The 27,813-nt window shown below is 47.7% G+C and overlaps 1 protein-coding gene across 2 annotated transcripts; it reads left to right on the top strand.

Annotated features, from left to right (window-relative positions):
- The first annotated feature begins 1,963 nt into the window (after nt 1–1,963).
- CUNH6orf89 (chromosome unknown C6orf89 homolog) lies at nt 1,964–27,714 on the top strand. 2 transcript variants are annotated; one of them, XM_032988917.2, is made up of 8 exons: nt 1,964–2,156; nt 6,777–6,984; nt 8,256–8,421; nt 19,914–20,068; nt 20,393–20,514; nt 21,796–21,922; nt 22,611–22,734; nt 23,126–27,714. In XM_032988917.2, the coding sequence occupies exons 2-8, from the start codon at nt 6,796–6,798 to the stop codon at nt 23,209–23,211; spliced, it is 969 nt and encodes a 322-aa protein (XP_032844808.2). In that variant the 5' UTR covers nt 1,964–2,156; nt 6,777–6,795; the 3' UTR covers nt 23,212–27,714. The 2 variants fall into 2 exon arrangements, with proteins under 2 accessions (XP_032844808.2, XP_042655995.1); XM_042800061.1 differs by lacking the exon at nt 1,964–2,156 and adding an exon at nt 3,086–3,169.
- Nucleotides 27,715–27,813: the final 99 nt, after the last annotated feature.

Below are 27,813 nucleotides of genomic sequence, written 5' to 3' on the forward strand. Positions count from 1 at the left end.
TGCTTCAGTTTTGGAGTCCAGAGGCTGTTTTTAGCAGTCCCCAAGGGGTAGCAATTGCAAAGCTATGAGACATTGTGACTTCTGTATGAATAAAAGCCTGAGTAACTGAGACTAATTAACATCCCCATTGATGGAAAAATTGCAGTTTAAGTTTAGTCTTTATCAGACAATGACAAATCTCCACGGGAGAGACCTGCAAGGCACAGACCCAGGAGACAGCAGACTTTCTCTGGTTCTGCTGCTCGCAGAATTACCCCTTTAAACAGGGCCAGCTCCGTGTGGTACCCAAAAGCGCTCTGTGGAAAGGGTGTTGACTTGCAGATGGAGATGGAAAGAGACCACTGGCAGGTGAAGCTCATGCCCAGAAAAATCAGGGTTACGAGGTTCACCAGGTAGGGTCCAACTCTGCAGTGACGCAGGAATTTCTGAGGCTTTTAGAGATGAGTTATCTCCTCCACACACCCCATCTCAGGGCTTCAACACCTCTGTACCACTAAAGCTCCCATCCCCTAAGTGTCTTCCCACAGCCTGGCCCCTTCCACATGCCATCCTCCCTTCGGTCTATCATTAAAAGACTTTCTTAATGTAATATATTTATATTCTCATTCCATGATGATCCCTTTTTACCATATTTCATGATAAAATATTTTTACTGATGGGGCACTGGGAGCAACCTGAAGACCACAGCTCCTCAGGAAGAGTTTATGCGGCTCAGTTCAGAACTGTGCCTGCATTTCGTATTCAGGGTATCTAACTTAGGTAATTTTTGGGGGTTGTGGGGGGCCCCATCTTCACTTCTTCTGCTTTGCTGATATATCTTAAGATAATAGAAATCCAAGCACACCTCACAAGTTTGGTCTATGATAAGAGAAGCACTGTTTCAGCCTGATCAGCCCCAAAATACTCTTTTTACTGGGTCTGCAACCCCATGCAGAGCCATCCAGCTGCACGTATGCAGAAGCCATCCATCATATCAGTTTTTCCCTTCACCTAAATTTTCTGGGAAGATGCTGCTTTGTCGAGTGGCAGCAGGATTGTGCAGGAAAACGTTTTTATTTGTTTGTAAAATAGAGTTCAGGTTGCCAAGGCTGATTCTCCCATTAGATGGCAGCAAATGCAGCAATACCTTCAAACTGCAATAGTGCTGCTGAAAAGAAAGACAGGGAGCTTGAACAGAGCCCGAGAGATCTGCAAAAGAAAAAGCTTCCCAGAACAGCAGACAGAAGAAAACATCTGTCTTATTCCACTAGAAATCATGTCTAGAAAAAAGGACTGAATTTGTGCCCAAAGGTGTTGCATAAAATAAGTGTAACCACTCCAAACCTCCCCTCCAAACCTGGAAATTAATTTTTCATTGCCAGTTTGAGAGAAACTGCAGGAAGACAATCAGGCATATTGGAAAACATGGTCAGTATGTTGCATCTGAAAGCATCTTTCACCTTTAATAACTTGCCATCCCAGCAAACATTCCCACTCCAGAATCAAAGGGACCGCTCATTTGCAAGCTGCTAAATGCATGCACAAGTATTTGGAGGAGGATCAAGGTCTAAGATATTAATAGCAACAGGGAAATGCATATTTGTTTGGACCACAGGAATTTTTTAAAAATCAGATTGTTTCCCTTCAAGCTGTTTGTAATTCCTCAAGGCGCTCCATGAGAATTAGAGCTGCTCCAGCCAAGCCAAGATTGCCCAAGATCTCAGATACCAGCCCAAAGTCAGCTGCCGTTTACCACCGTCTTGCTTTGATGTGTCCACTTTGAAAGCCAAGAACCCGGACAAGCTCCTGACAAGTTGGAACAAGTCATCAGCCAAAGCTTTCAGTGCCCCAACCAGTGGGTCTCAGGTTTTGCCTGCCAGCATCCCCCAGAGTTTCACCCCATTCCCCTCCAGAGGCAGTAAAATCAGGACGTTGAGACCGTCCCTCTTCCCGTGCTGGGATTGTCAGGGCAGGAAATTAAAACCTGATAAGAGGAAGTACTTCTTCTCGCAGTGTTTAATTAAACTGCAGAATTCATCGCTGCAGGAAGTTGTTGACGCCGAGACCTTAAACAAGGCTGAAAAGGGACCAGAGTGGTACCAAAAACACAACCAACAGCTGACTCTGAAAATGCATTTAATTGCAATTAAGGACTGAAGCCCACATCTGAGAGCTGGGTGAGACTGAGACCTCTTGCTCCTGATTTCTTCTGAACTTTTCATGCTGGGGTGGCTCTGGGGACCTCCGCTTGCTCCATCTCCCAGCCCTTTACTCCTGGAAGCCTTTCTCACACTTTTTTTTAGGGCTTTCCCACAGTTTTGAGGGGGTTAACGCTCCAACTTTGTCACTCGAGTTGTGGGAACGGGCATCTGTGTCCCCAGGGAGTTGGGGGTAAGTGGGGTTCAGGGAGGCATCGGATGGGTCTTGGTGGGGAGCACAAATGCAGCTCAGCGGAGCCGGAGGAGGTAAATGGGGCTGCTGTAGGGTCTGGGGGGGGTGATGGGGGGGTGCTGGGGCTACACCAGGGACCCAAGGGGTGCTTAGGCGTGGAGAGGGGGATGTGATGGGCTGTGGGATCTGGCTATCAAAGGATTTGGGGGTGATGTGGTTTGCAGGGGGTGCTGAGGGGTGGTCTCAGGGCTGTTGGGGGTCGGGCAGGGGCTGGGGAGGGTTGTGTGTCTCAAGGTGTTAACGGGCTCAGGTGGGTGATGGGGGGGGATTTTAGGGATTTAGGGGGGGATTTTAGGGATTTAGGGGGGGGATCGGGCCGGTGCTGGGGTTGGGTGGGGTCAGAGGGTGCCAGGGCTTCAGGCAGGTGGGGGGGTGGGTGAGCTGAGGATAGTCATGGACTCAGGTGGGTGCTGGGGGGGGTCCGTGTTCTGGGCTCAAATGGGTGCTGGGAACCTCGGGGGGGGCTCTGGGCTCCGGTGGGTGTTGGGGGTGTCTTCGGGCCACCGGGGGTGGAGGGGTTTGGCTGCTGGGGGTGCCCTGGGTGCCGGGGGGGATCTGTGGGTGCCGGGGGGTCCGTGGGTGCCCGGCGCCCCCCCAGCCCGGGCCGGGCCACGGCGGAAGCAGGAAGCGGTGGGGCGGCCCGGGCCGGCCCCTCGGCTCCCCGCGTCCCGCCTCCATCGCGGGCGGGAGGAGCCCGGAGCCGGGCGGCGGAGCGGGGCAGCCGCCGGGCGGTGCCGGGGTGAGGCCGGGGGCGGCTGAGGGGGGACGGGGCGGGGGGGGGCCCCGAGCACCGCGGCGGGGCGGGCTCGGCCCCTCACGGTGGGCCCGGGCCTGGGGAGGGCGGCCCGGGGCGGGGAGGGCGCCCCGGGCCTCAGCCAGGCCCTCGCCAGGTGCCCAGCTGCGGGGGTGGGGGTTGTTTTCTGCTTCAGTTTATTGATTTTTTTTTTTTTTTTTTAAAAAAAATCCTGGCTGGAGCTCCTCTGCCTGAGACATAAATAAGGGCGCTGCCGTGGGCCTGTGGTGGGGTGCCGGCCCCTCTCCGGAGGGTTTTTTAGCCCAGGGCTGGGACCTGGGCCCCCCTGAGCAGGGCCGAGGGAGGCAGCATGAACGGTGTTAATGCAGATGAGAATGTATTTTTATTTATGCTGCTGTATCAGGTTCACCAGCAAGGCGAGCAAGCTTTCCCTTTTAAAGACTCCATGGACAGAATTTCTGTCTAAATATTTATCTTTCTAAAGCCTGGGTCCAAACACCCCACCATGCATTGGCTTTGAAGATAGAACTGGGTGCTCGGGTGGAAACCCTTCAGGCTGAGAGCCTTCGCTATTTACGTTTGCAGAGAGAGAGCTGCTTATTCCTCCTAGGGTGGTGGAGTTCATAAAAAAAATAGCAATAACATATGGGTTCCCTGATTTAAAAGGCTTGTCTCTGAGGAGTTGCTGTTTGCAAGGGATAAGACTTGCTCAGTATGTGCGTGTGAAGGCGAAGCGGGTACAGTAGTCTGTTGTTATTATTTTGTCGGTTGTATTGTGGTGATAGGAAGGGAAATAATGGGTTGTTATTTGTTTTTTAAGGCCTCATCTGTTCTCAGAACAATGTGGGAGCGTAATGCCTTTATTTCCTAGCGGAGGATATGGGTTACTCTTGAGTTTGTCAAGGAGCTGTGTTGGGTTTTAATGTCTGTGGCTTGGAGGGGCTGTCTGCAATGGTGTTTGCTCGGAGTTGAATACAAATGTAGAGGATGGGAGAACTGGGATGTATCTCAGCATTTTATCATAGTAGGATGTTTCTGCTGCTTGGAAAGGGGGAAATCACTGTGTTTGTCAGCATTTCTATAGGGATAATTGTTTTAAGCGGTTCCAGGCAGATCCTGCAAGCAGGGGAAGCTTGCTGAATCTGCTGGAATTTGGCACAGGAGAGCTTCACAGGCGAAAGCTTTGGCACACAGGAGCCAGAGGAAGCTAGATAACCTTTCAGACCATGTAGCGCACCAGTTGCAGTGTCAAGGCAACTAGAGTAATCATAAAAGCTGGGGGAAAAAAGAAAGGCATCTAATACCCTGCAGATGTGCTGGCTCCTGCTTGTTATATGAATCAGGGTATTACATAAATGAAAGAGTTAGTAAAGCAATGTATTGTTTTTATAGAGTCAAGTGCATGCCAGGTGCTTTACGGACAAGAAAAGGTCCCTGCCTTGGAGAGCTTACTATCCATAATGAGATATTATTGATCAGACCTGCTTTGGGGTAGCTTTGCTAGCCCATGGGGCTGCTCAGGTGGTAGGATCTGGGACAAATATTTGCGTGGAACGCAAGGAATGTCGGTAGACCAGGGCCAGGAGCTAATTAACCTGGCAATGTAGTACAGCATGTTCTCATTGCATGCTTGGGGTTTAGGTTTTAATTTGGCATTTTACTCTTTTGGTGTTTGTAAGGCTGTGGCTAGAAATTTGACACTAATGTTAATGTAACATCTGACATTGACTGCTTGAGTTGGATGCTTAGGCAGCTGCTGACCAAACAAATAGGGGCTATTTTTCAGCCAGATAATTTTCTTGATCTGATTCACCATGTGGCCAGAAGAGCAGAACAGGGAGTTGATCTTGGGGGGAGAGGAACAATTGCTGAAGCTGGTACTCCTGTTGAAAAAGTGATTTTTTGTTTTCTGAAACTACATTCTAGTATTGCTGAAAAAAAGATATTAAAAATTTGACTTGTAGGAGCCTGTGGTTTGGGGGGAGAGTTGTTAGCCGGTTTTCCAAAGGCAAATCAGATTTTAAGTTTGACGGCCTAACAAGAAAATCTGCTTTCTTGATATATAGATACACACATTTATGGCTGCTTTGTCCTGTGGGAGCAGCCAGAAGGAGTTACAGCAGAGCAAATCTAAGTTTAGGTAGCATGCTAATGTAGTGCTTGTCAGCTTGTTCTCAAGTGAGCAAAATGGCTCTGTGCTTTAAAGATGCAGGCTGCTCTGTGGGGTGTGTGCAGAGAAGACACATGTAAATAGTTACAAAATTCTTGCGGAACAGCGTCAGACTTTGTAGAGCAAGGTAGTGAATTGGGTGAAGCAGCACACTGGATTCATGATCTGGTTCCCGGTGTTCAGGTAGTATTTAGACCAAAAGGGGAACAGGGGCCTGATTTCCATTTTCAGCTGTGAGCTGGGTGTATCAATCATGCTTCTTGGGTTTTTTTACGTGATGGTCCTCAGTCTGTGCTTTTAGGACAGTGCATTGCTATACTCTGTCTCCTCAGAAAGTTTTGGTTATCCCAGTTTGATCCAGGTTAGAGTTTTCCCAGCTCAGAAACAAGAGGCAAAGCAAGACCTCACAGATGTTCCCTTTCCCCCAGCAGTGTTTTTCTGAGGCAAAAGGTCACTCTAACAATGGGATTCTCACGTTGGCAGCTATTAGCTTGTCCAGCAATTTCTTTGCATCTTTTCTTCAGCCCATCTGCTGCTCTTGGTATCACAAGGCTCTGCCTTTGTGGCAGACAGGGGGAGTGGTAGAGGAACACATTTCTTTTTTTGGCATCTTAATATTGATTGCTCATAGATGTGTTCTTACAAGCTTCCCCGTTGAAATTTCATGGTGGGGAATAATTTGCTGTCAAATGCTGTTTTCTCTCTGTCTCGCATTCACAGTGCAATTTTTGCTGGGGTATTTAGTTGTGTGGCATTTCTGCATGTGAATGACCTGCAGGCAAACTTTCAGAGGAACCTAGGAGCTTTTGTTGCCTGCAGAGCATGCTGCTATCATGTTACTGTTACTCAATAATCAGTTGGCCCTGGACATTAGGTTGCGAAAATTTAAACAAATTGTAAACTGTTGAACTTTGCCCCACACATACTGCTTACTCCTCTGTCCTGTTCCTATTGCTGACAGGGGATGTAATGAAAACAAATCTGCATTAAAATAAGTGACGAAAATTTTAGTGCAGGAGAGCTTAGCTTGGCTACTATATGTGATGATCAGCTTTGTATTGCTGGCTCTTGTACTTGGTGAGCAATCGCTTTATGGGACGGATTCATTTGGAATAGATGAATAAATGGCGTTTCATTGATTTCTGGGAAGCTTTGTTCATTTACATAAGCTGCGGATCTCAGCCGGTTCTTCTCTTGTCAGGGAATTTCACAGCTTCTTTCAGTCCTCGGGAGATATTGAACCAGCAGAGGCTATTAGCACTGCAGCTAAATGCTGTGCCTCCGGCTGCGAGCAGGTTTGCTCCAGAGAAGCCTGCCTTCCTGCCTAGACATCACGATGTTCCTGTGATCTCTCTGCACATGCTGGGGTTCAGCTGTACGGCTGGAGTGTGTTTTCTGTTAACGTACTGAATCTTTCCACAGTGACTTTTCATCAGAGGCCATGGAGCTTTCAGCCAATGAGCTCAGCATTTATGACAAGCTGTCGGAGACGATTGATCTAGTGAGGCAGACTGGCCACCAGTGTGGGATGTCAGAAAAAGCCATAGAGAAATTCATCAAGCAGCTCTTGGAAAGAAATGAACCCCAAAGGGGACCTCCGCGGTACCCTATCTTAGTGGCTCTCTACAAGGTAAGATGTCTTTCATGCATGCACAGACCATTTGAGGGTCAGAGTTCTCCTTTTGCACCTGAGCCTTTTATTTCCCATTGCATTTCCTTTATGGATTTTTCTGAGTTCTTTATTTAAAAAGCTGTGAAGTGTACCTTCTTTTCTTCATTCCATGAGCTTGTTTGAAAACAGAAGACAGCTGACCAAGATCTGAAATTTCTCATGTGTGCTGAAATTTAACATGTCAACACCTTCTTCTCCTTTAATTATTAAAGAATGAGACTTGGGTTGATTCTTCAGGCAAAGATTCACAGTATCAGCACACAGTGAAAATGTGAGGAAGGAAGTTGATTCTTAAAGTTCCAGGATGAATAACTGAGAGATCCAGATTCTGTTTCTGACCCTGTCACAGGCTTCTACCTGTCTTTATTCTCCTCCTTGTCAATAAAATAAACCTCTTTCCATGATGCTTGTTGCTAGAAAAATGTCTTGAGACCCTTAACTAAAAGATGCTGTAAAAAGTTTTGTACAGTGGGTAAAAGGATGTTATTGTTAAGTAGGTTCGAGATGTTTCCTACAAGGATGAAAACGCTCCTACTGGCCTAATATTCAGTAATATTTCAGTGTCATCTTTACAAAGTCATCATGATGGTTTCTATTTAGAAAAAAATTCAAGCTTTCTTCCTCATGTCCTATAAAAAGCTGTAAAATGAGACAGGAGAACAGGAAACTGGAAGTTTGAACTTTCGGCTTCTGTTCTTGTTTTTGCTGTTGATTCACTTTGACTTTGGCCAGGGGGAGAAATGCGTCATGTCATCTCTTTAAAGCTTATTTGGGATTCTGGTATGGAGGAGGGAGCTGGTGCCAACTCTGCCAAAGTGCTTCAAGGCTTGACGGATGTTTGCAAAAAGCCTTGAAAACCTTGTGTAAGAGGTATGGGAGAAGTGCAAGCTTTTATTTGATTAGGTGGGAGGAATCGGAACTATCTGTAGATAATCCTCATTGCTCTGGAGTTGGATTGTTTGCAGTGTTAAAATACGTGAACAGAGTTGCATGGCTTGGGTTTGAAGGCTACTTAATTTTGTCCTTGGACAGCACTAACAAGAAAACTGAGCGACAACTCTGTACGTAAATAGCATTGCAGTTGAAGGAGGAGCCGCAGCAAAAATTTGGGTGTTCGTCTTACAGTGCACAGCCACAATGTTTTGATACCAGCTAGAAGGTGTGTCCTGTTCTGAAGACACATCAGCTCACTGCAGTATAATTAATGATACGCTTCTTTTCTCTCGCAGGGCCTGCTCACACTAGGATTGGTCTTGCTGACTGTGTACTTTGTGATCCAGCCATACAGCCCGCTGCCGCCTGAAGCTCCGCTCTCCAGAGCCCATGCCTGGGGCTCCCTCATCGGTCACATCCGGCTGCTCTCTCTGCCCATTGCCAAGAAGTACATGCTCGAGAGTAAGGAATTTATTTCTTTGCTGTAGCATAAGCCTAGCAAGAAGTACCAAGTTAAATACCAGCCATGCAGATCATTTGAGTGTCTCCCTGGGCACCAAATAACAAATGTGTTACTGACATGGCAACATGGTTTTCTCTTTTCCTACCACTGTATTTAAAAATAGCATCCTGAATTCTAATGAGGGCTCTTTCCCTTCCATTCATTGGGGCTGAAGCATATTTTATCTCTAACTTCATAATTTTGTTCTTGCACATTCTCTTTTCCTTGCTTTTAACACCTCGAGTTTTTTCTTCCATGAGAATTCCTCTTCCTCTAAAAATCTCTGCAGTTCTGAAAATCATACTGAGATAGCTATGCTGGCTAAATGTCACCTTTTTTTATTTTTTCTGAGTAAGCAGGCAAAACCAGTTTGTCAACCAAATCTTGACATCTGTGAGCAAAGTGTAGAAATCTCAACATGTGACCGGGTTTAAGGAAAAGTGGTTTTTGCCAAGTGGTGTGTTGGGAAATGACCGTGGGCTTGAGCGCTATGGTGTTTAGAGCAGTTAATGTAACATTAAGGGCAATGTGTGTGTGTGAGGAAGCTAGATAAGTGGCTCCCTAATGAGGTGGTCCCATCACAGGAGAGGAACATAATAGATTTTCCTAGACTGGCATCATAAGAAATGGAAAAGTTTGAGTATTTCTCAGTCTCATTTAATGATTTCCACTGACTCAGACTGGCAAATGGGTGTAAGCATGGGCTCTACCTCTGATAAAATACAAAGACTGTCAGTAATGATAAAGCTGTGAATTATTTTGAGCAGGGATATGGCACAATGTTGATTGTCTGTCGGCTCACCGTAAAAACAAACTCCTGTATCCATGCCCTTGATGGGTTTATATTTAGCTTTGGGAGCTCATTGTGTTAGAGTTGTCTGTTCTGGCTCTGACCTTCCTGCCGTAGCTAAAAAGGGCGCCCTGAAATGCCAGCACTGTTCTGCATTTTCTGTGTGTCTCCCTCTCTTCCGCTGACACGTGGGATTTCTGTTGGTGTGGGTTTGTATGGGTGGAACGGGGTATCCCCCATTGTTCATCTCCTTCCTTAAGCACTGGGATCTCTTGCAGGGAGGAAAAAACATAGGTGAGGTGATGGCTCTGATAGCCACTTGACATTAGTCACCTGCTTATCTAACGCATTTCAGCATTGACATGGGTTTGTGCACACACCTCTGCTCCTGTATGGAGAAAGAAACCAATGAGAACTTTAATGCTTTGTTTTGTTAATTGAAATTTTGTTCAGAAAGTTGACAGGTTCTTCCTTCAGGTGACACAGAGCCCCCTTAGATGGGGAGAGCCCAGGGAGGTTGCTTGGGACAGCAAACAGTTTATAGGGCGAGGGCTGCCTGAAGTCTTGCTGTGAAGATAAATAAGAACAGGAGCAATTCTGGGCTACTGATGGGGAAAACAGCTGAAGGAGGAGGAGACAGGGAAGCATCCAAAGGAGCAGGGGAAAAGGGAAGGATGGATGGAGAGGAAGGATGCGAGGTGGTTGTTTAAATGCATATAAAGTCCCTCGTGCCTTCATGAGTACCGGAAATGTTCTGAAGTGATGAGCAATGGGGTGGGCAGCAAGCCAGCTCTGGGGAAAGAAGGGGACGTACAGAGGGGACAAGGCAGCTCCCACTCTGTTTTTCCAACAGTATTAAGTTGTGGTGGAAACCACAGCATGTCCCAACTGACAGATTTGCTAGGGTTGGCTTTGGGGTAACTTTGATCCTGCCTCAGCAAAAAAAAAACCTGGACTAGACCCCGGCTGTTCGAATGGGAGCGTACAGCACCCAGCCTGAACCTTGGCTGGGTTCCTGTGGGAATCCCTCTTGTCCTGGCATCCCGGCAGGCAGCTGCAGCCACTGAGGACGTCCCAGCATCTGGCTGTCCCAGCAACACTGGTGTCAACTTCACATCTTGCTGCTGAGTGGGCCATGGTAAAGCCATCCGGTAGGGATCCAGACGAGAGAGTTTCATGGCGTGGGGCTCAGTGGTCTCCTGAGCTCTCTTTCAGCCTTGGCTTGTGCACGATGTTATGTTTTGCCCTTGATTTTGGCCTTGTGGTCTGCTGAAGGGAAGGGGTAAAGCTACATCTTGCCGTCCTGTTTGTTGATGTAAGCAGAAGGCCAGGAGGTCTTGCAAGCAGATCTAGTGTCCTCCAGGGCATGCTTGCACAGGAGAAGCACCGTGCAAGGTGACAGCAGCAGACAAAACCACTACCAAAAGGAGTCGATGTACAGACTCCTCTTCCTTTGTCTATGTAGATCATGGTAGATAAAAATTTTGAGGGGGCTGAGGATGAAACTTGGAGCTTTCTGTGCTCGGGCACCAGTTCAAACCCAGCTCGAGCTGTTCTTGTTGAAAGCCACCTGTTAGCAGTTTGGAGGCTGCCTTGGCCCACCGGCAGTGCTGGCAGACTTCCCCCGGCCGCGCCGCCCAACGTGGTGCGGACAGAGCCCGAGTGTGGGTGCGTGGGTGGTCTGGTTCTCTTCCTCCAAGCCTGAAGCACTTGGGCAGGCAGGGGCAGCCTTCCTGCGTGGGGCTGCGGTCTGGGGCCGTGCTGCCTCTCCTGAGCCTTGGGGCAGCTTTCCTGTCTCCGGGATTGCAGGTCGGAGCCCGGTCCCCGGGTAGATGTGAGCTAAGCAGCCAGGTTTGTGTTGCAGAACAAGGGGAGCTTGGATGTCTGGTTTCCCCCGAGAGCCAGAGCTCTACGTTAGAGTGGTGGTGAGGCTTTGGGAGGAGCAGGGGTGCAGCATCCTGCTCTCTCTCTCTGGCTCAGGGTGACCTGCCTTCATTCTCACCTTCATCCTCATCCCTTCCACCCCAAGAGCCGTGCTGTGCATGACAAAGACTGTCTGTCTGCCGGTGGCTGTGGGTGGACCTTCGAGCAGCCGAGGTGAGGAGCAGTGTCCGCAGAGCTCTCTCCTGCGTTGAGTTTGTAGGATTAGGTCCAAAGTAAATTTCCTTTTTGCCTGTCTCTCTGCTCTGTTGCTTGCCGGCTTTCTCCCCCGGATCAATTCCCATATTAAAACTAATGTTCCCACCCTTTGTTTCTTCAAAGCTGACTCTTAGACTCTTGGGTTTGGCGTCCATGCCTCTTTTTCAGCTGTTTTCCCAGGGCTAGGAACCAAGGTCCCTTCAGTTGGGGAAAAGTTTTTTGTGGAAATGTGGTTTGCATTTGCTCTTCCTGAGCTCATGTTGACGCGGAGCTTGTGAGAGCCCCGGCGCTGGGTCACTCTGCCTGCTCCGGGCTGGGGGAAACGCCTCTCGCCGCCGCAGCGTGCGGCTGTTAGCCGGGTAGGTCAGCACTTCGTGTAGCCCCCAGGGAGGCAGTGGGTTTACAAGCCTCTGGGCTCTACCTGCTATACAGAACACAGTGGATTTTGGGTGGGCACATGAGTTGACTAAAGGCTTTCTGGTGCTGTTCCAAGGAGAAAGTAGGGCCTGTGTAACCTGGATTCATTTATCTTCTCTGGCATTGGCTGGGATGGACGAGTCATTCCCTCTGTGTTTCAGTTCTCTGGTGCAAAGTAAGGATATGAGTACTTTCCTCTCCCCTGAAAGCATTAGGAAGTGATATAGTGAGCTCTCAAAGTCTGTAGTAATTGGAGCCAAATGAAAAGGGGGTTTCTCCTCTTTTTTTTTTTTTAAAACAGGAGTTTTAAAACCACAGTGGCAGTCACTCTACTTGTTTTTCAGTGGTTATTCCCTTCACAACTGTGTGACATCCTCATAGCTTTGTTGACATCAGAATTCATATTTGGATATTAACTGGTTGATAACTGTTCCTTGCCAGCCACACAGAGCAATGACAAAATGAGCAGAGTGTTAAGCTGCTCCTGCATTAACTTGTGTGTCTGCCTGTGGTAAGTTCAGTTCCTTACAGCTCAAAAACCTCAGCAGAGTGGGTTGGTCGGTGGCGAACAGGCTCTGGTCCAACAACATGTCAATTTGCACATTGTACTGATAGCTGGGATTTGTATGAGCTCAAGAAAAATCCGACTTTTCTTCTAATAATGAGACCTAGTCCTGACCACATACATCCTCCACAGTTCAAAATCAACTGGATCAGTAGCTGCTCAGCACACCTAAAATCATATGCGAGCACACACATAGCTCAGTGTTGGAAAAGGGATCCTGTGCAAGTTACCCCCAACTTGGAGAAGACTCCTTGTTTTGAATAACCCTTTCTGCCTAGACCAGTAGGGCTAAAATCACATTTACAGGTTTTATACATGATCTATTTTAGAGAAAGGAACCCCGCTAGAGGAGCTGTTTAAGGAACACCTTGTAAATGGCCTGTCACTGTCACGTCCCAGGGCTTGCAGGGTGAGAAGCTATTTGTGGGGATGGGTCACAGCAGGCTGGGTTACTGGGAGAGGACAGCAGCCTCTGCCTCTTGGCTGGCCAACTTCAATTTAGCTGGAGGCTTGCCTTGGCGCCTGGCCAGGTCCTGGCTTCTTTCTCATCTTAACCCTTCACAGGCAGCCTGTGACGGGCCAGCCACAGCCACATTTCTCTCAACTTCTCACAGTCCTTCCTTCCTTATTGTAGCCCTGAAGTGTGTTTATCCTTGGCGCAGCTCTGTGCAGAAAGGGAGCATCCAGCACGCCTGCCTTACATGAGGGTGGACTCTCTGCTGCTTGAGTGCAATGTGGGCTAAGCCCCCGGGTATTCAGCCCCCGGGTATTCAGCCAGCCTTTCCCGGCGGGTTTTGCAGCCCACCCTGCATCTGACCTGCTGGGCTCAGTGATGCATGAGCCCCAGGAACATGGGCCTGCTCTGAATAAAAGAATTGCACAACAAGGCTGCTTGGGAGGTAAAGCAGGATCTGATTTCTCATTTCTTGCTGCCTTCAGCATGGCCTTCTTTTGCTCACAAAGGATCTTTTTTTTTTTTTTTTTTTTGTCTAAGCAAAGTCAAGCTGGTTTGCGCTTGTGTTTGTGCGTATTCCCATGCACCCACTCCGGGGGCTGGAGCATTTTGAGGTATATGTGAGCGTGATGCGAGTTGCAGCACTGTGCAGGGTTACCTCCCATTGCTGTACAGCTGCCACTTTATCTGATCTTTTTTGTGTGTGTGTAAACAACACTTTTATAATATAACCTGAGAGTAACCAACAAGCACGTGTGTTGGCTCGTTCAAAGAGGAAAAAAAAAAAAAGCTGACTTTGCAGTGCAGGGTGGTGCCAAGCTGTTCTCATATACTGCTTTACTTTGGCCTCTGTTCAGCCAGTGGACTGTTTATTTGAATTTGCTGACAGTAAACTAACTCCAAATCATTGTGATAATCTGAAACATTAAAAGCTCTTCCTTTGGCTCTTCTATATTTTGATGCCTCCAGAATTTCTTGTTTCCTCATTTTCAGAGCAAGTGAATTCTGGCTTTGGATTTGCTCTCCTGGAAAGACAGTGTGCCATACGTGGCCTGTTCCAGAGGCATTTAGCAGCCTAGCAGAGCCCTGTTTGCCCTAGTGACACAGACATGTCAAATCTTTTAAAGACTGAAGCCACCATAGGGCAAGTGGCAGCCACTGGGAGGGATTTGTTTCAAAAGCAGGCTGCTCCTCTGAGCTAGATTGCTCATGCAGACACTGCCAGAGCAGCACAAGCTGCCTTCTAGGGCAGGTAACCAGAGGTGCAGGCTGGAGTGGACTTCTGAGGCTTTCCTGACAGCTTGGTCCCTGCCCTCAGTTTTCTAGATTGGTAGGTGGAGGTTTCTCCTGGAAATAGTGCTCTTTTGCCCCAGTGGACTGTGAGTTCCTCTTGGACTAGGCTGAACAGACTAGATTTCACAATGTCTCATTGGATCAAAATAATTTTTGTGCTTTGCTAGAGATTGACTAATCATTCCTTGGTTGTTTGACCAGCCGTTACCCATTAGTAAAATGAATGAGTAGTTCTTCAAGCTGTTGACTTTTTACCCAGAACAAAAATAAGGTTTTCTTGATGGATTGGTTTGTAGCTGTTATTTTGTTGCTAGCTGCACCTAAAACTGCTGTGAACCAGACTGGGAGGTACTTTCTTCTCCTGGTATAAATATATTCAATATATACAGAGCTACAAAAAAGTTCAGTATGAGAAAGAGGTGAGGGTCTTGTGCTGAACAAGGACCCTCTTTGTATATATTTAAAACCTCACCGTGCATTCCTTAATCAAGATGTCCACACTATAATTAATAAGCATTCCTTATAATTCCTGTTATTCAAGAACCCATCAGTTTAGCCTGACGTTGACATGACATTATAAATGATCAAATTAATTTTAGCCTAGGAAAAATTTCAGCAAGATGGAGCTTGGGAAACGTTGCTTTTGCAACAGAGTGCTCCAAATGTCTCCTCCGAACTGTGCCATGCAGTAACTACAGAGCTCTTAATTTCTGCATCTGTAAAGAATGATGAGATTTACCCACATCATAGATTGTGATCACGAATTGATGCCTAAATTCCCTTCAGTTTGTAAAATACTGTTTTATCTTTCTGTAAAATCTGGGAAAGGCAGTGTGGTGATAAGCACATAGTATATATCCTGCTGCAATGGCATAGCATGACAAATAATGAGCTATTTGCTTGAGGAGTATAGTATTTGTAAGTCCGCAGCGGTCCCAACGCAGCAAGTGGCTAGTCATATCTCAGGAGCAAGAACAACCTGGCCTTGCATATTCTTTGGCTGTCAAAGCAATAACAGTAGGTTATGAGCTGCAACTTCACTTTAAGGTTAAGGGCTAGACCTTGCAAATCCCTGTCCTTAAAATAATGGAAAACAGCACTCTAAAATCCAGCATCTGGAAGCTAGATATTTCCAACTGGAGGGAGAGCTGCAGCCCTTCTGTGGTAATAGTACTTGGACATCTGAGTGCTGAGGATCTCGTGGGCCCTTCATCACTGGGAATCTTACAGGTGGGATCGAATGTCTCCTGAAAAGCTCTGCCCTACGTCAGCTGTAAGAACCAGCTTGTGGTTGGGCTTTTGCAATGAAAGTGAATGGGGGACATGGGTGTGCCACGGGCTGTCAGATAGATGTGTGTTCGTAAATGGTCCCTTTGGCCAAGGGGAAGGTATGGTCACAGACAGCAAGAGGGTAGACTGAGGTCTTAATCCTTTCCTTTGAAGGGTCTCTTTAGATCCACCTTGAAAAATCACCTGACTTTTACAAACACGTGGCTGTAGGGAGAAGTTGTAAAAGCGGAAATCAGCATCTTCTCGTTGGATCCAGCACGTAGGAACAAGGTTGTGGCTGTCAGTGCAGCGCCACAGATGAGTCACTGGGTCAGGCCTGGGTGAGTCCACCCCCATCCTGAGCCTAGCTTTGAATTGGTCATGCTTTTTGAAAGCCCTGAGGTTTACCTGCTGAACTACCCTGATTACATGTCTTTTTGTAGTTCATGATAGTACATTAAATCCTGTGAGGGACAGTCCAAAAGTGTTGTGGCTGTTAATGGAACAGGCAGGCTTGTACAATGGACCTGCAAGAAAGGACAGAGAAATGTCTTGTGAATACTTAGGGCTCAGGCCAGTCTCTCTTGAGACTCCAGAGTTCATCCTAGGCTTGCTGAAGTTGCTTGAATACTCCTAGCCCTGGTCCCTAGTGAGGTATGTCACTGGGGAAATAGTGTCATCCTTAGAAAGAGGAATCGGGGATTTAGAACCAACCTTTGCAGATTGTGGAGCTGCTTAGTGCTTTAGACAGCTCGCTGGGGAGCTTTCTTCTAGTTGTTGTGGGTGATAGTAGCAACAACCCATAAGGACAGAAGATCTGGGTGGACTGGGACGTCCCGGGGGAGTCTCCCTTCCCCAGGACCAGACTTTCCTGTGTGGGTCTGGCTGTTGCTTGCCTGCAGGAGGTTTCTTCACCCTTATAGTCCTGAGCGCTGGGGAGCAAACCAGCTTGGTGGGGAGCCAGCAAGCTGCTTCAGCACCTGCAGTTCTACATGCAGGAGGTTTTACAATTTCAACACTTCATTAGGGTCAGGAGCAGCCCTTGGCTCAGGGTCTCCCAGGAGCAAAAGATCCCCCTGCTACGGGGCTTCCCTTTGAACCTGCTGCAGTGGCAGACTGATATTTAGCCCTCCATATTGTCCCTAAAGAGACTAGGGCTGTTGCTGAGGTCCTGCTCTTGGATCTATGTGGGCAAGTTTCCCTACGTTTTATTGCTTCACTGCAACAGGCAGAAGGAGGGCCAGGTCTTCTCAGTAACCTCTTAGCTTCCAATCTGATCGTCCACACCCAGCATCTCTGGGGTTGTGCACACACACCCCTCTGTAGTTCTGGGGACAGCCAAAAACTTGGGAGATCCTCTGTGAAGATGGCCAAGAAGGGCGGGGTGCTCATTTTAAATTGATTTTAAGTTGAAAATTATTTTTCTGCATAGTGGAAAGTACAGTCATAAACTCCTTCTAGTATTAATCATAGATGTGTTTTAAGGAAAGTTATCTCTTTGTCTGTGCTGTGTTAGCAGCTGGAAGTCCCCAGCCCTCCCTCTGCTAGGAGTTACCTTGACACAGGGGAGAAGATAGCTGTTGTTCTGGAGAGCTAATAAAACATAAAAGCAAATATTAGGTGGGTATGACCGATGGGAAACTGAGGTTCTGCTTAACAGACTAAAAGCTGTTCCTCAAAAAGGGGTGGGAAAGCATAAGTGTGGAGGAGAGGTTAGTTGGGACTGGCCTACGCTTCTGTCATGTAATGGATAGTTGTACGTGTCAATACTACAGCTGCTTTCCTGCACTCAGACTCCACAGGGATAATTGCACACGCCCAGCACTTTACCATTTGAATGCGCGTGGATGGGACCATCGTGCGACGGCTGCACGTGACGGTTGCACTGGGATGAAGAGTGCATCTTTCTTTTCAATCTCCGAGCAGACTGTGCGTGCGCACAGACAGTGCGCTCGACTTAAACCAAAATAATCCCCCAGGGTGTCTGGGCAGGGTGATAATGTAAAAGGAATGCAGGGAGGGTAATCGACAGAGAGAATAAGCATCCTCGGTAAAACTCCTGCTCTGGTCCCCCGTGTGCAGTTGCCTGCCCTCTCCTCTGAGCGCAGCCTCTTCTCCCTCCCTCCCTGGGAAGGGCAGGCGCTTCTCACTGCCCATACTTGTCATGCCAGTCACACACATGCTGGTGCACAGACTAACACCCTCAACAATAAATCTAAAAGATTAATTACCAAAAAAAAAAAAAAAAAAATAAAAATCCCACAACCCCACTTGCAGCATTTGAAATGTGTATCGACCGTGCTTCGCTTGGGTTATTCATGGGGAAAAGAAATAACCTCCTGAATCAAGCAATTGAGAATGCAAATATCCCAGCCTAGCTCAAAAGAGGAATCAAGCTCTATACTGTCAAGCTGATTAGCATCCTGTTACGTGGGGTACTGCCCTGAGCCTGGAGAGAAAATTTGGGGACAACTGAGTTTAATGCTCTGGGATGAGGTTTCTAAGTTTTGCCCACAGAGAAATTATAGTATTGCTACTCCCTTTATGATGAGAGACCGTAAGATATGTTTTCTTGTTCTCTTCATGGCAACTGCCCTTCCTCTGGTGAGATCTTTCAGCCTTTTGTTTCCTGTCACTGACCAGCTGTTTTTTGTGAGTTGAGGTTTTTGTTGTTGTAAAATTGCAGCTTTCTACAGGCAGTGGAACAAAGATTTTCTTTTTTCTCTTGTGAGCAGGGAGGGAAAGTACGTTGAAGCAGTTTCTCATGGGAGTGGGACTTCTGCTTGCAATAAGGATTTTACACTTTGTTTCGCCTTTTTCCCCCCTTTCTCTGAAAGCAGTGTAGACGCATCTTCCAGAAAGACTAGGAATTATATCCTGGTCCCTTTCAGTCCATATCCCAGCAGTAGGGTGGGAAATGTAGTATTTGGGAGTTGATTGGAAATATTCAGAAAGGAAATAACAAAATTAATCCCACTCTGCTCCTTGTTGTTATGTCCCAATGAACCTAAATCCTCTATAACATTCCTCGTTGTTTGTTGCGGATGTCAGAGGGGAAAATAAAACAAGAGCTTTCCTGTTAAGTGCTGTTCATCAGTTATTACCCACGCACAGGAGCGTGAGTGAAGCTGGAAACCACAATGGCAGTAACAGGCAGGCTGTGCGTAGTCTTTTTTTCCCCCCTGAAAAGCTGCTGTGCATCCTTGTTTCCCAACTTTATTTTTCAGACAGGCTTCACTGTTTCTTCTTTCTCCCCTTTCCCATCCACTCGGATTCCCAAGTGGGTGGCCTGCAGCAATGTCCAGGAGACATGAGCTGTTTTGACATGTGCTGGCACCAGATGGGACGGGTGGGCCTGTCTTGAGGACAGATCTCTGGACATTTCATGTGAGGTGTGTCCCAGGCCTTGGGTTTTTCCTAACCCACCCTGACAAATCAGGCACTTGGGTGGGTTTGCTGCCACTGCCTGGGTTAAACATCTCGCCGTCGGATTAAGGCTGCAGAGCCAGGGCTGTCACCACCATGAAGTTAGAGCCACGTCCTTTTAGCGTGGCAGCTGCTCCTGCAGATCCTCCAGCACAGAAACGCGTGGGGCATTCAGCATTATTGGCTCTCATCTTATTCATTCAGTGCTCCAACATGTCACTTCTGTTAATGTTTACTTTCTTTTTTTGTGCTGGGCGGGCTGTTACGTTGGAGGAGGGAGGCAGGATATAGGCAACAAGTAATGGTTTCACGTGAAAATTGAATTTTTGAAGATGTAAACATACGCAGTGTTCAGTGTAGGCCAGTTCAGCTGATTGTGGTGTAACAACAGTTTCTGGAAGTTAAAACGGATATAGATGTGGCCCAGGGGTTCCTCGTGCTGGGACTTTTCTCCCCATTTCATCTTCAAATCGCATGGGATGAGTGAAAACAGCAGCAGCAGCACATCTTGGTGAAATCCTGAATTCCCCAGCATCTTTTGCACATCAGAGACTGGGCAAACTTTGCCCGGGACAGAGTTTCTTAATTTAACACAGAGGTAAAGGGGAGGGTAGTGATTTCAGAGATGCCTTAGCAGGGTTCATGGCACCAGTGCCAACCACGTTAGAGTTACTCTTTTCAACCTGGATTTTTTTTTGTCTTTTTGGTGTCTCCTTGATAACGTTTGGATTGCTCTTTTGCTTGTGGACTTGTTTCAGTTTAATTGCACTGTATATTGTGGTTGCCATCCTTCCATTGATAATAAAAAGGTAGCTTGGTCTGTATGCCTCATATATACAGAGGAGTGAAGTTTCCATAAAGCTCTCCCATTTCTCACAACCCCAAGCTGTATCTCCAGAATCTTCAGCCTGTGCTGGAAACATTCTGTGGTGAGTTCCCTGCGCGGTGAAGCTTGCTCTTTTTGAGTAACTTACGGCCATGGGAAGCTATAAGAAATCTCACTGTTTCATGTTGGGGATAATGAGTTTATCATCAAGTCTATCTCCTTTCCATTTCATTTTTGGTCTTATTAAACATGTTTCTCTTGTTTCTTCCCAAGAATGCCAGGACTGGTGGGCAGCAGGTTGCAGACAGAACACTTCTACGCTTCCCGCAAACTGCACAGTCTGTTCAGCTGTGAAAAGCCTTCAGATAGCGACAGACTTTGGAGAACTATCAGAAAAGCTCCAGAGGCCTCAGCCTTTTGTAATCAAGGTAATGCATGGATGTGTAAGGCTGGATGATTAGTCCAAACTCTTGAATAGCACCAGCCAGAGACCCCTGCCCAGTATTTTCAAACACAAACTGCTGATTGAGGTAGAACATATATCTAAGAAGACCTTTAGACCCAGTGTAAGGATGTCAGGGGATGAGGAGCTCACTGCACCCTTAGCAAGTTGTTCCTCTGACTAATTATCATTGTGGTTGGAAACTCAGCAGTTTAGATGGCTGTCACTATTCGTTCTTTGGCAGGATGGAAATAGGAGAGGGGAAGGAACCCAAGTGCACAGCTTTTATCTTTGTTTTGTATCATTTAAGACAGGGCAGCATCTTTCCTATGAAGAACTGAAGCATTTTCAGTCCCAGGATCCAGACCTGGCAGAGGTTATAATAGAAGAAAATTCAGCTGAATTGTGGAGCTGCCCATTTTTCTTTCCCTGGTGAGTCAAAGACAAAACATGTGATAGATGTATACATGCTTTCTGCAGGGCTGCCCAGGCTCTTCGCCAGTGTGAGCTACCAGGAGCTTGCAAGTTGCACTTTAACCAGAGGGAAGGGCAACAGGAGTGGTTTATGGGCTTGTGTCTGCTTGCGGGCGCTGATTTGATCCAAGGAGAAGATGTCTGCACTAAAAATGGAGTGTTGTGGCTGGGACTTCACATATTGCTCCACTTACAAGACAAAAATATCCCAGCGACTGCTCCGTCCTGTTCTTCAGGCCATACGTTAATCATCTGTGCTGGGGTCTGATCACCTGAGGCAACTGGTTTCCATTCCTAATCACCTCTGTCTGCTCAGTGGAAATCCTCCACCACTAGTGTTGACTGAGAAGAGGTGCCATGACTTTTGCAAAACACTGAGAATTAACAGAAAGCTAAGGGATCCTGCAATTTGTGTCTGGTCTTGTGCAGGAAAAATGGCCCACCCTAATCCTGGCCCTCTGTGAGCTGCACTAAAGCCTTTAGCGTGGCTACAAGACATTTGAACAATTCAGGGCTCTCGAAGATTGCAGAGCAACCCAGTGCGTTAGCTGAATCCTTTCATGTGGAGAAGAGTGCCAAGTAACGTGGGCAGGTGCCACCTGGTGTGGAGCTGGCTCCCTGGCACGTTTGTACGAGCAAAGGAGCCGTGTCCAAGCAGACTGGGAGAAGGGCATGGTGGAGTCTGTGCTTTGGCTAACACTCAGATGGGATCTTCTTGCTGCACTCCTTGACCACGGCACTGGTAGACGGATGATCAGGGTACAGAAGTATTAATCGTGTCAAGCCACTAGACAGAGATGTAAAAATAACAAGCCCCACCCTGCCTTTTCCAGTTACATTCCCTGGCCTAAAGAATAGACTTGGATTCCCCCCGCCTTGCCATGTGGTTTCAGTTATGGTTGCATGCAATGCCACCTCTCTGCATCTCTTGTAATTAATGGATCTGATCAATGACTCAGATCGTTTTAAAGGAAGAGGGGAGGGAAATTAAGTTTAAGCATCCATGATGATCTGTTTGTTCCCTGTTTACGTGGTCCTGCTGCAGGTACTAAGAAAATATGAAGGAGCGCAGGTTTAGAAGCCAAGAGGTTGAATTTTGCTCCTAGCTTCTAGGGGCTGGTCTATCAGCAGGCTGTTTATCAAGCATGAATATTTCTGAAGAATTTTGATCTTGAAAGTATTTTAAATACAAGCATTATCATTGTGTGAGATTTCTTTAATATGGGCTGTTTTGTTTAGGAACAAATCTGTGAATAAAACTTGGATTCTGCAGGAATTTTTTCCCACTTCTTCTTTGCTATCCTTCCCTAAGACGGTGTCCCTGGAGAGCTGCTTCCTCATCCGCCACCCAGATTTGGGGAATAAGGTGAGAAATTCATCCCAGAGACGTTATCTCCTTGTCTGTGGGTTGTCCTCCAGAACCTCCAAGTCTCTGGGGGATTTACAGGACACTCAGCTGATACAACCCTAAGCCCTTGTTGTCAGGATTGTATCAGTTCTGTCCATCCCTGTGGAATGTGGCATCTCAAGGTTGCTGTACCACCCAGAAGTTGTGTCTGGTTTTGTGCAGGTGATACATCGTGCCCATCTCCCTCAGCAGTTAGAGCTGCCCATGAGGTGTCCCAGCTCCCGTCACGTTTATCTCTTGTAGCTGGGTGAGGGGATGGTCTTTTTGTGCCCAGTTGGACAGAATTCATTTAAGAGTTGCATTTTAGGAGCTGTTCCTGGCAGTAAATCTCACCCATTCCGAGATACCTGCCATGGAGACATTTCACTGAAGATAGTGATGCTTCAGGCTTCTAGCCTGACCTCATCCTCCATTTTCTTGCATGCTTTGTGGGTGTGGAGGGCCTGCATTGCCTTGGGCAGCAGAGTGGAGGAGGACCCTTGCACGTATCCGATCTCAGCTGTGATCTACTGGTGTCTGGGGGCAGCAGCAAAGCTGTGGTTGGCGCTGTCTCGCCTTGCTGCGGGGCAGTGACTTGCCCCCTGCTTGATCAGACAGACCCAAGAAAAGCTAGCAAGGCTTTTGAAATACTCTCCTCTCATCTCAGAGCTACAGTTTGCACAGCCTCTTTGCTGTTGGAAGTGGACAGCTCACCCTGACTGTTGTACCTCTGGACAAGTGCAGAGGACACTGTGAGACGTTCAAGGTGGAGCTGGAAGCTGGAGATTTGGGTGAGTAGGGGTGCTGTAGCATGCTGGGTCTGGGAGATCCCCTGGAGACCGCTTCCAGCTGGGTCTTTTCTGTCTGACACCTGAGAAGGCGGTGTGTGCCATTACCACCTCCAAACTGGTGCGTGCCTGCTTGCCACAGCACAGAGGAGTGATCGTTCTGGACTGGGAGTTTGTGGCCTGGAGCACCAGCAGCCGGGATATGATGAGACGCTCAGGGTAAAACCGAGCAGTATGGGCTGCACGAGACACAATGCGCTGCCGGGTGGTACAAACCCAGCGTGCCACTGAGGGCAGTGGCTTTCCAAAGAGCTTCTGCGTTACCCCCGTCACTTCACGGGAAATGTGAGCGGTCATTAGGCATCTAATATGGCCTCTATTGCGTCTTCCGAAGGTTATGCCAGCGCAGATCACTGGACGATGAGCTTCGTGGCCAAAGGGACAGAGCCGGCGGTCGTTTGTGATGGAGCTGCTAGCTAAGGACAGCGGGGTGGGAGAACGGAGCTGTTGCCAGGATGAGAAGACTTTCAGCTTTGAAGCCAAGGCAACGTCTTGAAAGAGATAGAGCTGGGCAGGCAGCTTTGCCACCCTGCGTGTTTACAGTGTTTAAAAATGACTGTTTTCCTGACCCTTGAGGTAATTCTTTGCCTTTCCTCAAATGTATTTTGGGAGAAGCTCAAGCTACTTACGACCTTCCCTGTCCCCTCAGGTAAGCCCTGGGTTTGCAGCGAAGGGTTTTTTCCAGGAGCATCAGAGGGATTTCTCAGGATGAGATTCACCTTGTGTCCTTTGTGGATTATGGCACTTCTGAAACTTTCTGGGGGGTTTGGGAGTGGGGGGTGTGTGCGTGACATTTCTGTGTACATTCCTCCTGAGGAGGAGGCTTTGAGCCTGTCTTGTCAGGCCAGCTCTATAAAGGGAATGAATTGATGATGTGTCCCAACTCCACCCCATCTCTCCATCACATTCACAGCTGTGTGCCTCAGTAGTGTGCTCTAAAAATCCAATCTCCGCTCCGTGCTCGAGGGCTGAGATGAGCCTTGCAGCCTAGGGCAGAGACCCTCTGCATCACTCTTGTACCAAAAGAAATCTGTTCAGGCCTCTTCCTTGTGTCTTGTGATCACTCTTCTGCAGTTCTCTATCAGCAGGTTGGGAGTGAGTCAAATAGTAACTGTGCTTTTTTTCCACACCTCTTTTCCTACAAAAACACTGATGCGAGTTTTAGCGGTGGTGGTGGCGCTGAGAGTTCAGTAGTTCTGGACGGAGATGGAGCTGGATGCAGAGCAGCAATGTACAAGTTTCATCTTCTGATTGTGCTCCTAAGGCGCCAGGGTTTCATGTACTCCATGCTTTGAGAGGTGCTGCCTGCCTTCCCAGACCAGGGTACCTCCACGAGCACCTAAAAGCTTCCTCATCCCTGGCATTTTTTTGCATCGACTCCTTCCAGACCTGGAACTCTGTCTTCAGAACGAACGTTGGTTTTTCCTGAGTCCTTTCCAAGCTGCCTTCGCATGCTTCCTGTTGCTTGAGCGCTGCTTTATCCAGTGCCCTGAGAGAGGCTCGGTTTCAGTGTTTGCAGGCTGCGGATGCTGCGGTCCCTTCCAAGTCTGATCCTTTGGGTCTGATCCTGCTGTTGAAGATCATTTACAGATGTGTCAGGCTGAACTCATAGGCCAGGGCTGGGGTTCAGGACATACTCTCACACTTGTTAATATGGAATTGGGAGGGGTTTTGTTTGAAAGCAAGTTAACTCTGTTCTCAGGAGCGAGAACCTCTTCCTCTGTAAATATTTTAGGTACGCGTAAAACGACAGATTGGAAAAATGTCTGTCCAGCCTTTGTTTTTGAGCAAGACCAGGAGAGTGGGAGCAAACATCGTACTAATCGTATTAGGGTCTGACAAAAGCTGCCAAGTGGGATGACCACGTCTGGCTCCTGTACAAGGATAAGGCAGAGGACAGTTCCAGCTCCAAAGAATTTAGTCTGAGGCCTTGACACTACAAACATTTCTATGCATAACCCTTGTTTTTCTCCTGTAAACCTGCAAAAACAACCCCAGCACCCGTGTCGGTCTGTGTGCGTGGCCCTCGGCACTGGACCAGCGTGTACCAGGTCTAGTAGAACCAAAGGTGGGGAGCCTGACTGTCTCAGGACAGAAAAGGACTGATTTAATTTGTAGTAAAATATTAAAGGGAATTGGATTAATAAGACTTCTGTTAGTATTGTTACTGCCTGGGGTGTGTTTTACACTTGTGACACTACATGCAATCGTGTACATGCCAAGACACACATACACCACCCCTCTCCCTCCTCTTAAAGCCTGGGTCTTAGTTCATGGAAATTTGGGAGTTTGGTGATGGCAGAATTAGGGCCTCATTAGCGACTGTTGCTATTTACATTTTGGCTGTTTCTCAAGTCAAATTCAAAGGCTGATGAGGTTACTTCACCTCTTACCAGTTTTGTACCTGACCCATTTCTGTAAAGCATTTGGTTAGGGATGCATGGGGAGAGAACCTGCTGGACCCATTATTGCTGAGATTGTGGGTGGTTTGGTGATGCTGTTGCTTCTAAGTGTCCTTGAATGTAACTTGTAAAAGAGCCGCGGAGACAATTCTCAAGTGTCTGTGAAATGCCTGTATTTTGTGAGTTGCACATAAGCCGTTGTGGCTGGCCGGCTCCTTTGGGAAGAAGCAGAGAAAATAGATCTATTTACACTTGCCGGTTAGACTGGAGGGAAAAGGGGGGCTCTAGGGCAGGTCTGTGCCTATTTAGCAAAAGTGCTCTCACGTATGGCTTCTCCCTTCCTCAAAGAGTTGCAGCTGGTTGGACAGAAGATGGTGACTCTGGACTGTTTGCAGATCAGCTTTCCAAGTGCACTTTATGGTCTCTGCATAAGTTTCCAGATCTGTGTCTAGGCGATACGTTGCATATGTCCCAACCTTGCTCCCTTTGGAGTTTACATCATTTGTTTTTAAACTTCCAGTATATTTTTTCTTCCTCTTCCAAAAGCTGTAAGGAATTAGCTGCTAAACTAAAACAGGAGGGCAGGTCTGCTGATAAAGAGCTGATTTTTGGCCCTAGCCGCTATTGAGTGCGGAGCCCCAGTCTGTAGCACAGCTTCTAGAGCAGCTTCTGTCTTCTGCTGCCAGAGGAGTAGTGCTAACGCCTTCGCATCGCAACGCGGGCGAGGAGCCAGGATGGAGAACTCGGAGGTGAGGCCAAAGTGGCAGAACTAGGATGGCCAAAAGGAGGTTTTGACAGCCTGGCCAAATGGCTGCAAGTGAGCCTTGCTCATCTTCCTCATCCGGGGCTCTGGTTTCGCAGAGCCTTTGCAGAAGCTGCAGGAGGCTGGGACTTCCCTAGAGAGCCCGGTGGCTCCTAGTGATCTGCTGAGGCTGAACTGGGGGAGGAATGTGGCTGTTTCCTCAGCTATTGAGGCATCGCAGCGACAGACGCGATGGTGTGAGTCGCAGCTTCGCTTGGGCGCTCGCGCGTCTCCAGGCGCATGTGCTGGTTTGAACAACCCCCCCGGTCCCCACCCTGGCTGGCTCAGAGGGGTGCTCAGTCAGCTCATGCATGCCAGCTTTTTAAAAATCTGTGTGCTTTCAGAGCTTCTTGCCTGTGAGCAGAGAGATGGACTCTTGCTCACCCGACGTCCCGGAGGCTGCAAAGCTGAAATCACACCGGTGAGGCACAGAAACCGGCACCACCCGAGCGCCCAGTGCCAGAGGTGCGGAGGGGTCGTTTCTCTCCTTGTCAATCTAGAAAGATGGGCTGTCACTTGTCAGCTGGGCAGGAGGATCATGGTTTAAAGCTGGTTTTCAAAAGCAGAGATCATTGACCATTGATCTTGACCACTCCTGAACTCAGGGTAACTGAAAAGAGGAGAAAGGAGTATTATTATTTACTTCAGTACCAGGCAATCACAATCCCTTATGGGAGCCAAGCTGCGGTTTCTATTGATATTTTTCTTTTTTTTTTTTCCCTTCCCCACTGGCATTGCACGCACAAATTCCCCTGAGGTTTCTCTGCAGATCCCAGCCTCGAACCCCCTTTGCAAAACCCTGAAGAGCTTTCTAGGGTCGGGTGTCTCGGGCCTTTAGCTTCTCCTGCTAGTCTTCTTGCTGTAATGGCCTGGCAGAGAAGCTGGTTTTACTGGGCTGGATCAAAACACCTCCCTTCTCTCATGGCTGGCCTCCCTGGCTTTCTAGCAGCAAGTCCTGCTTGCAGCGTGGGAACACCCCGAGCGAGAGGCGGTGGGGAGCAGGAGAGCATCTCGTGACTAGCGATGCGAGCTCTGTGAAGGCCAGCGTCTCGGAAAGGTGATCCCCCTGCCTTGAAAACCCCACGTTCACATCGGGAACGCTGCTCCGGGGGGGTGAAGTTTGCAGGATCTGCCCCATCCCAGGCTCGGTGCTCCACACTTAGCCCCCTGGCCCCCAGGGGAACCGAACGCTTCCTGGGGTGAGGCCATTTCGGTTGGGTGCACAACAAGCTTTTGCTTCCTGCAAACCAAACTTTCTCCTCTTTGTAAATTTTATATGTAGAACTATACATTCTCCTCTTCAGGAAACTCCTCCTTGTAAAGGATAGATTTACTGTCCTGCTGAGTTAAACAAGGGAGATGCTGGACTTCCCCTTTGCTTTGGAGATTCAAGCAAATGGCAGGTGATTTATTTTTAGCATTATCTCTTTGTCTATGGGGAGGGGAGGCATGTTATAAAGGCTCAGGGGTGCTGGGAAGTAAAGCTATATATGCATAAAGACTGTTTCAATGCTGAACACTATAAATTCAGTGATGGATTAAAAAAAGAATGTAAATATGCACTTAATACAGAATTTTATGGATGGTCATAATTTAATATATTGCAAACTTTGTAAATACTTGGAAAAAGCCTGTAAAGTGTGTAAATAAATGAGATTTGTATGTAAGAAGAATAAAAAAAGTTTTTACTTTTTGCAATTAAATACAAGTGTTAATGCACCTTTTCCTGATTTTTTTTTTTTTTTTTTTCCCCTTTTGCATGTCAGCTACTGAGGGGTTACTTAACCCTTTTTAGGGCACTTTTTCTAAGTGGAAAAG

This window comes from Tyto alba, unplaced genomic scaffold, assembly GCF_018691265.1.
Source record: "Tyto alba isolate M040663 unplaced genomic scaffold, T.alba_DEE_v4.0 Super-Scaffold_30, whole genome shotgun sequence".
NCBI lineage: Eukaryota > Metazoa > Chordata > Aves > Strigiformes > Tytonidae > Tyto > Tyto alba.

What these genes read in the sequence shown, in the direction of transcription:
- CUNH6orf89 (XM_032988917.2), top strand. Translation starts at nt 6,796, where the DNA reads ATGGAGCTTTCAGCCAATGAGCTCAGCATTTATGACAAGCTGTCGGAG. An exon ending in CAAGAAGTACATGCTCGAGA is followed by an intron (nt 8,422 to 19,913) that starts GTAAGGAATTTA and finishes TTTCTTCCCAAG; the next exon opens with AATGCCAGGACTGGTGGGCA. An exon ending in CTCAGCCTTTTGTAATCAAG is followed by an intron (nt 20,069 to 20,392) that starts GTAATGCATGGA and finishes GTATCATTTAAG; the next exon opens with ACAGGGCAGCATCTTTCCTA.